Source organism: Harpegnathos saltator, unplaced genomic scaffold, assembly GCF_003227715.2.
Source record: "Harpegnathos saltator strain DR-91 unplaced genomic scaffold, Hsal_v8.6 scaffold156, whole genome shotgun sequence".
Taxonomy (NCBI): domain Eukaryota; kingdom Metazoa; phylum Arthropoda; class Insecta; order Hymenoptera; family Formicidae; genus Harpegnathos; species Harpegnathos saltator.
In genome coordinates this window covers 106,348-115,220 of record NW_020229935.1, presented here as the reverse complement: position 1 = coordinate 115,220, position 8,873 = coordinate 106,348, and the positions used below count along the sequence as shown (strand labels likewise).

The 8,873-nt window shown below is 43.2% G+C and overlaps 1 protein-coding gene and 1 long non-coding RNA gene across 3 annotated transcripts; one reads left to right on the top strand and one right to left on the bottom strand.

Annotated features, from left to right (window-relative positions):
* The first annotated feature begins 571 nt into the window (after window positions 1–571).
* Window positions 572–5,525, top strand: LOC105186998 (maternal embryonic leucine zipper kinase). 2 transcript variants are annotated; one of them, XM_011147556.3, is made up of 14 exons: window positions 572–684; window positions 948–1,002; window positions 1,644–1,794; window positions 1,908–2,058; window positions 2,139–2,248; window positions 2,323–2,476; window positions 2,548–2,654; window positions 2,723–2,890; window positions 2,963–3,160; window positions 3,236–3,458; window positions 4,245–4,311; window positions 4,424–4,574; window positions 4,668–4,771; window positions 4,847–5,120. In XM_011147556.3, the coding sequence occupies exons 3-14, from the start codon at window positions 1,651–1,653 to the stop codon at window positions 5,118–5,120; spliced, it is 1,851 nt and encodes a 616-aa protein (XP_011145858.1). In that variant the 5' UTR covers window positions 572–684; window positions 948–1,002; window positions 1,644–1,650. The 2 variants fall into 2 exon arrangements, with proteins under 2 accessions (XP_011145858.1, XP_011145857.1); XM_011147555.3 differs by lacking the exons at window positions 572–684; window positions 948–1,002 and having other exon boundaries at window positions 1,651–1,794; window positions 4,847–5,525.
* Window positions 2,549–4,287, bottom strand: LOC112588118 (uncharacterized). Its single transcript, XR_003112567.1, has 3 exons — window positions 4,223–4,287; window positions 3,950–4,086; window positions 2,549–2,634 (listed from the first exon to the last, which is right to left on the bottom strand). It is a non-coding gene; the product is annotated as an uncharacterized LOC112588118 (long non-coding RNA).
* Window positions 5,526–8,873: the final 3,348 nt, after the last annotated feature.

The window sequence follows — 8,873 nt, the reverse complement described above, 5'->3', positions numbered from 1 at the left end:
GGGTGCTGTTGTAACAACATATTCTTCAGATTGAATAGAACAAAAAAGTCAAGTACCACTTTTTCTTTCGACAAATAGTTAGCAAGTTAAATATTGAAAAAGTTGTCAAGTTTTCCTTAAATATCTCAGAAGATATTAGGCAAATAAAAAAATGTTTCAGACAAAAGTTGTTTAAATAAATTGGTAGAAAAAGACGGTGTAATAAAAAATTGGGGTTTCTAGTTTAAGAAAAGTAATGATCAGTGAATATCTCGAAAATGGTGCCATTTGTAAACAAAATGATATAGTTGTTTTATGTCCCCCTTGAAATAGTACAACTTTTGTTCGAAATATTTTTTTCTAAAACGCTTGGTTTTCGAGATATTTTACCGGTCCGACACTTTTTCCTCACCTGTATGTATACATAATCGATATCTCGATTATCTCAAGTAATCTTTGCGCATTTCTACTGCGTTCTTTTTAAATGTAAACGCGACATTCCGATTGGCAGGCTAACTGAGCCATCACAGACGCATCGATCGAGCCGCTTCGAGAATCGCAATTTGCATCCGCGATCTGCAGCTATCGTCAGTTCAGTCAACGGATCACGGCACGGCAGTACAGGTTCAGGAAGCTGCTTCGTATTTCTCGCGATTTCGGCTCATCGCAGGTCTTGGAAGTGGATTATCGTCGGGAATATCGAAGGTAAGTTTTGTGCATTTGCTGTGGCAATGTCTATGAGCCATCGAAAGCAAATATCTCGCGGAACAGTTTGTCGGGAGTGTCGAACAGGATACTGCATGTCCGTCACGTAATGGCGGCTCGAAGTTCAAATCGCTAGCCGTTCCGGTGTCAATATGTCGAAGAATCTTATACGCGAAATCGTCGGGACTTCGACACTCCTGATCGTCAGAAATGCGTTCCGTGTTGGGAGCGTCGATTGAATAATCGTATTGTTGTTGTTGCAGTTTGATGTTTGAATCACTGCGTCTCACGTTTTTGACCTGCAGTGGGAAAAGTAAGGTACGTGTAGTGTAATACAAATTATAATAGACGATTGCACCTTATTTGCTATTTTTGCGCGCTTATTTGCGAATTTCGGTTGAATATAAAATGGTTGACGTTTGGAATAAAAATAAATAAAATAAAGAAAAAATAATTCATTGCTGAAACACATAATATTATCTATCGTAGATGTGTATGTGTGTGTGTGTGTGTGTGTGTGTATTTGTGAGGAAAAATATGGTTAATAATAAATCAAAAAATATATATTGCACTTTATGTTTCCATACGTTTTATATAATGTTCAATACATACATTTATTATAATGTTTAAAACGGTCGGTAATGCGTTAATACATTTTCCGACTCTGCGGATTTCTTCCGGTAACGGAACGCGAGGCCTCGTCTGTGCCTAAAGCTGACAACTTTGATTAATATCTCGTCGGTAATATTATCGACGTAGTTACATATTTGACGACGATACAGCTACGCTTCAGATTGGTATCACTGGCAATAACGAAAGCGGGCGCTGTCAGTGAGCGCAGTGTTGATTGGCTGTCAAAATTGTTTACGTTAGAATACTGCGCTTTAAAAGTTGATCCGGTGGTCAAGCCGAGATCTCGGACATTTCTCGTATTTATGATTTCTGTTGTTTGCGTGGAGTTTCACGATGGTACGACATGCCGCCCTTAAGGGACTATACGATGTGGAAAAGACGATCGGTAGCGGCGGTTTCGCTAAAGTTAAACTGGCCACTCACGTTGCTACCGGCGAGAAAGTTGCCATTAAGATTATGGACAAGACAGCATTAGGTGTAAGTAGAATTACAAGCGATAAAACTATTTCCGTTATCCAACTGGAATAAACCTTTCATCTTGTCGTCCCCACATCAGCATAAAACGCACGTTATGGTTATATCCATTTCAGGATGATCTACCAAGGGTGAAGCTAGAAGTAGAAGCGCTCAAGACATTGTTACATCAACATATCTGCAGGCTGTATCAGGTCATTGAGACAGAAAGTCATTATTTCATGGTAATAGAATATTGCTCTGGAGGAGAATTATTTGATCATATAGGTAATACTTTAAATAATGGTCTAAATTTGTATTTTTGGGAATTTAAAATTTTACTGAGAGACATGCTTCTTTCGTCGCAGTGGAGAAAAACAGATTATCGGAAACTGACTCTCGCAAGTTTTTCCGTCAGATAGTTTCTGCTGTGGCTTATATGCACAGTTTGGGATATGCTCATAGGGATCTGAAGCCAGTAAGTATATTTATTGTCGAGTGATACTTGCCTGCCGTTGGAGTTAGATTACTTTTCCTTTTTTTTCTCAACAGGAGAATGTCTTGCTGGATAAAGAAGAAAATTTAAAACTAATTGACTTTGGACTATGTGCGAAACCCAAGACTGGAATGCAGTCACATTTGTACACTTCTTGCGGTTCTCCTACCTATGCTGCCCCAGAACTTATAATGGGAAAAAGATATTTAGGTGCGTAAGCTTCTTCCAAATATTTCTTATATTTTGTTATAATTTTATGTCTAATACATATAACTTGGTAGGCTCAGAAGTAGACATTTGGAGCATGGGAGTCCTTCTTTATGCTTTGTTGTGTGGCTTCTTGCCCTTTGATGACAATAACCTGGAGACTTTGTATAAAAAGATACTTGTGAGCTTTATCAGTTGCCAGCTGCATATTATATGAATATATAAATCACTAATGAGATTATATTTTAGAATGGCAAATACGAAGAACCATATTGGTTGTCTAACAACAGTAAAATGCTAATCAGGAAGATGCTACAAATCAATCCAGCGAATAGGATTACTATTCACGAATTATGTAATCATCCATGGATTACATCAAATTCTCTAAAACCTGTATCATTTGTCCATAGAACAAATGTAAGCATTTTTTGTTATCCACGCGTATACTTGAACATATCCTGAAATTAATTTTTTTTTATATGTGTTTAGTTTGAAAAAGATGATGAAGTATTAAGTACTATGTCCGCTATTTGCGGTGAGCACAGTATAGACATATGGAAGCGGCTCGTCAAGAGCGATAGAACTGATTATAAAACAGCTACATATTTATTATTACTTGACAGGAAACTGCGTGGACTTTCATTAAAAATAACGTCTATAACGAGATCATATTTTAAGACTGAAGTGGTTAGTATAATTACTTCTTTAATCATAATGAAATCAATATGTTCAGTTGTACATTTTTATCATTTTGAATTATAGAATAGCACGAATGTTCCAAAACGTGAAGTGGGAGTGAATAATTTTATAACTAAACTTGACCATTCTCCAAGAAACAAAATAAACAACAAGAGATCTCCGGTAATTGATGTTACATATAACGTTTTACCTAAACCAGATAAAGCTGAGAGTAATTTCACAGAACCTTGTGTACCAACACGAAAAAGATTACGAAGTAGAGAACCTGACGATGTATCATCGCCTGGTAAGCATTCTATACTTTTATCATATTAATAATATATTAATCTCTTTAATATCACATTTACTAACTAAGAAAGAATCTCTTCATTGTTATAATAAAGTATTTATAATAATGTCTCATTTCTCCTTGTAAACTTTAAACACCTTTTTGAATTCTTTTTTAAACACCTTTTGAATTCTCAGAGAATATTTTTTTCATCCTATTTTGGCTTCTAGATTATTGCAACTTTTATGTTTTGACCGACCATTTTTTGACGTACTTTGGCAGCGGAAGTTTTCACTTCGCGCCAGTTTTTGATACTACTTGTAAACGCGCATTTTACATACAACTATTTATTGTATTGCGCCGCGGTTACAATTAGCCTCGTAGTTGTATTTTCTAAACTTTACTTCTAATTAGGTGGTGTTAGCGTCTAACACCACCTAATTAGAAACTTTAATGAAAGTTTGCGAGTGCGATAAATTACGGTAGCCTCGCGAAAAGCGGATAATTACCTGGAGAAGAGCAACGACTTGCTAACAAACGCAATTTGAACTTAAGAATCACCAGTGTACAAGAATTCTCATCCGAAACTCCTCGGAAGATTCCAACATTCCTCAAGCTCTCCACCACATTCAAATCCTCCCTGTGTCTAGCGTAGTATAAAATATTCTTTTATTTTAGATATAGTATGTACATATATATCTCCTTATAATGCTCTCTCTAGTTATGCTTGTTGATATAATATATGAATAACATATTCAAGTTGAATGCCTGACAGATTTTACCTTTGTGATTTTGTTGTCCCAGCGAAAAGGCCGACCGAAAAGGATAGATTGGGTAATACTCCGACGCAATCCGCAACACCGGAAGCCAGGTAATTTTTTGAGTGAACAACGCGAACCGGAAGAGGCGTCGTGTATTCTTTTTCTGAAAGAGAGAAGATATACGATGTGTAGATATCTGATGTAAAAAACATGTTTTTGTAGGAGTACTCAAGTGTCTACACCGGGCAGTGCGAGAAAAGTTATGATGGGTTTAGAACGAGGATTGAACCGGGTGAGATGCGTCCTTACACCGAAGAGGCGAGTGAAGAATGAAAATACAGATACCGACGAACCGAGCATACTGTCGGGGAAGGTACGATTGCACACTCAAATTGGATGGTTGTGTATTAAGATTTCATCGTTAGAAATCGCACATCTGATAAATTCGATTCTATCTTCTTCGAAGGGCCTTTCCAATGTGTCTTCGACATGCAGCAGTTGCCCAAAATACGTTCTCTCGAAATTACGAAGAGCTCTTCGGCGGAAGGGTATAATGTGCCGTCAGAAAGGGTAACTATAATGTTTATTGTTGAACAATTCGTTTTCCACAGCCGTGTTATCGACGAGGCTGACGTCTTTTTGTAGGTTCATCTTGCAAGGCGAAACTGAGGAGTCCTTCTCGGAAGATAAAAAGGACTCGTCGAAATCGATTTGCTCGCAGAATTCCTGTTCCTTCGAACTCGAGGTCTGCCTCTTGGAAACTGGTTCGAACGACAAACCATTAGTTGGTATTCGTCGAAAGAGGTTGAAGGGCGACGCGTGGGTGTACAAGCGCGTTTGCGAGGAAGTTCTCGCTCTGGCAGCGGAGGATATTTCCACGGATCAGGAAGGTTCTTCCGAGTCCAAGTGTCCTATCTGAGACACGTCTCATAGTTTGTACGCGCATCAACGCGATATATAGATTTCTTAAATAATACTTGCGTCCTCAACAATCCGAGATATGCTTGCACGTGTCTTGATCTCTTAGATGTTAACGGTGCGGTAAAGATTTATATTTCATAAAGAACCGACTATATGTGCAACAGAGGTAATGTAAGTCTTGAACGTTATCTTGCAATCCTCAGCTACGTTAAAACGTTAAATGTATCAACATGCCAAGGTGAGGAGAGATATATATTTCGACGTAATGTACATTTATTTTCCAGAGACAACTATATACGGCTAAGGAAAGATTTATAAGAAATATTCCTATGGTACGTGTTGTAATGGTATAAGCAGAAAAAATCAAATGTAATGATATTTATAGGCGATAAAAAATTTTAATAAATCTATACTGTGTTTCTACGTACGAGCCCTTTGATCATTCATATCCGAGACAAAGACTATACGAATGTCTACAGGATATACATATCAACTGGATTGCAATCGCAACGACGAGCCGTGCTCTGTCGTTCCTCGTGAAATGTCGGAGGTGTAAATTTATCTTACGCGTCGACGATAAATAATTGTTGAGTTGTCCTTCCTCCCTGTATCGCGAAACGCACGCGGATATTGATCCTGCGAGCGTTCCGACCGAGACGACTGTCGACTGTGGACGGCACAAAGAAATTTCTTGCGAGTAGCGCGCTTCGAGCGCCTCTTCGGCTCCTTCTGCCCGGAATATGTAAAGCTCAATTTCGCGTTTATACCGCAGATATAAAGTATCGCGGCCCGTTTGAACCGCGGCATCTCCCGCCGCCGGTATAGAACTATGGACAGGCGAAGATATAAAATCACCACAAATCGATCAGCATAAAGTGAAGCCGCGTACACTTCACTTTACTTTATGGGGCAGGCGAACCGACCTTTTATCTTTGCCCGCTCAATAATCGCTGGTCTTTTCCCCGAGAGAGGAGGCACGCGCACACACACACACACACACACACACACACATACACACAAATATATATATATATATATATATATACCTCTCTCCGCGCGTCCAGAGGTATCCCGACGTAGTTCGATCGACCGTTTTTTTTTCCTCGTCGATTCGGTGCCGTTGCGAAGACAAAGCCCGGTTGCGGCCTACCTCGCAATTGCTGCTATACTCTCTCTCTCTCTCTCTTTCTCCCTCTCTCTCTGTTTGTCTCTCTTTCGCGGCTCGCGCTCGGGAAAGACACGGACACGGATTGCAACGGGACGCGCGGGTAACACGGTGGACTCGTCGTCTCGACTAAGCCGGCGATTAATTAAACGGGTTATTTTCCAGGATGAATTCGAGGCGAGAAACAACGAAACGAACAGAACAGTTCCGTGTATAAATGAAATTGCCGTGCGCGTGATGTAAAGCTTCCAAGCCGACCGAGCATAAATTACAATTAACCGTACGTACCGTGTGCGTGTTTGCGCGCACGCATGCACGCACGCGCACGTACGTTGCGATTTTCAATTCATGCCTTCGCATGTACCGAACGAAGAAATGCCGAAGTGAGGTAACAGGAGTGGGTGTGTGTGTGTGTGTGTGTATACAGGCGTTTCCATTTTTATCCGCGTTGCGATGCAACTCGATTATATTCTCGCCTTGCTGTTAGCCGTAAATATATAAGCGCGCGCGTGCGTGCGTTATGCCAATTCCGACAGATATTTTATATTTTTGTAACCGCCATAGTCCGATTTCATTTTCTCACGGGAGGTACTCGCTTTCGCGAGAAGCAGCGCGTCGGCAAACAAGATATTAACGTAATCGGACGGCCGCGACGCGTAAGCCATTCGCGCAACGCAAATTAATTGTACGACGTTAAATTAATGTCGAATGAATTTTGCAGCATGCTGGACGGTGTTAGCGCAGCCACCGAGGATGAACGTTACTGCCCACGTACGCCTCGTTCTCGCCGATGTATCGGCTGTCCGACACCGGTTCGTACCAATTACCGTCTGGCCGGCGGTTAATTAAGGATTGGGGCAATGAGGCCCGGCGATACAGTTTCCGCGATAATGATTATCTGCGACGGTAATTGAGCGAGCGGGAGCTCGAATACACCGCGAGGGGAGAACGAAACGGAAGAAAGGGGAGAAAAAGACGCGAGCGCGAGCGAAGAGGCAAGGAGAGATCAGACGTACGTAAGAGTCCTTGGTTCTATTTCTTTTTTCTCTCTTCTCCACTCTTTGCTGTATATTTCAATCTCGTCGTGAAATCACCGCGTCGCGTCATGTTACCTGTTGTTCCCTGTACCAGCGGGAAATTACAATTCTGACAATTTCTTCTTTGTCTGTGCTTTAGGAAGCAAAGAGAGAAGGAAGGAGCGAGAGAGAGAGAGAGAGAGAGAGAGAGAGAAAGAGAGAAGGAGAGACTCTTGATCGATGAAGAAGACGAGAGACGCGGTAACAACGGCGGCGCGGATCTTACGAGCCGAGGAAGAGGGAAGTCCTTATAGCGACCTGGACTGCTTCGAGTCAGGCGAGCTCGCGAGCGAGCAAGACGCGTTACCGAGGTAAGTCTGAGCATGTGTACAAAGCCACGCATACGAAGAAGAGGCAAGGGTGGCACGCGCGGCCCGCTTCTATCACTTCCGGGCATCAGCGTGCTCGCGAGCCGCGGCTAATTGCTCTTTAATGCAAGTGAGCGAGCGAGCGAGCGAGCGAAGGAACGGCGCGTTGCTTTCCTTGGTTCGTACGTGCGGAGGAAAAGCCCCGTCGAGAGACGTTGTTAACGACGAAGAAAATGGCGGCCGGATAATTCCGCGCACGACGAGGCCGGCGAGTTTGAGCCGATTTTCCGAAATCGCCTGCGAGAGTTTCACGCGAGCGGGCGAGTTTCCAACGAACCTCGGAGGCCGAGAGAGCCACCTCCCTCCGTCGCCCGCTCCCCTCGCGTTACTTGGCGAAAACCTCGGCCTACGGTGAAACGATATAATCGTGGCACCAGCGCGGGTGAAAGTAAACCTGCCTCCTCTCTCCGATTGTAGTTTCTTCGAGCAATTGCGTCTTCTCGCAACGCCGCGACGCTTCTTCCGAGTCGTTCGCATGCCCCGCGAGCGCGAGTGACATTTGTTACACGTGGAAGAGACGATTTCTTCGCACACCTGCGCGCCGAGCGTTACGCGACCTCCTCCCCCTCCTCCTCCTTCTCCTCGTCGGCTAATCAGAAGCTGCGAATCGTTATGCAGCTTGCACTCGGAAGGAAGACGGGGAGCGCTAATCATCCGGCTTTCCTTTCTCTCTCTCTCTCTCTCTCTCTCTCTCTCTCTCTCTCTCTCTCTCTCTCTCTCTCTCTCTCTCTCTCTCTCTCTCTCTCTCTCTCCCTCGTTGTACTTTTTCGACCCCGGTCTTGTTTATTCGCGGGAGGAAAGGGCGCGCTGCTGGCAAAAATAAAGGGCAGAAAGCCCCGGATTCGTCGAGGCATGACCGCCGCGTCCAGCAGAAGCTCATACATATGTACGCGGCACAGGCCGGCCAGTGGCGAGCAACCCTCCTCTTCCTCCTCTTCCTCCCCCACGCTGGGAGCTGTTCGTAGGGAAGTCCCTCCGGAAAAATGAATATGCAGCCGCGCGCGCGGGAGAGTATTATTTTATAAAATTTACTATCGTGCCCGCGCATTATCCACCCTCCTGCCAACCACCGCAGGCAGATTCGCCGTGCTGACGTCTATAGCCTCTCTCTCTCTCTCCTTCCCTCCCTCCCTCCCTCCCTT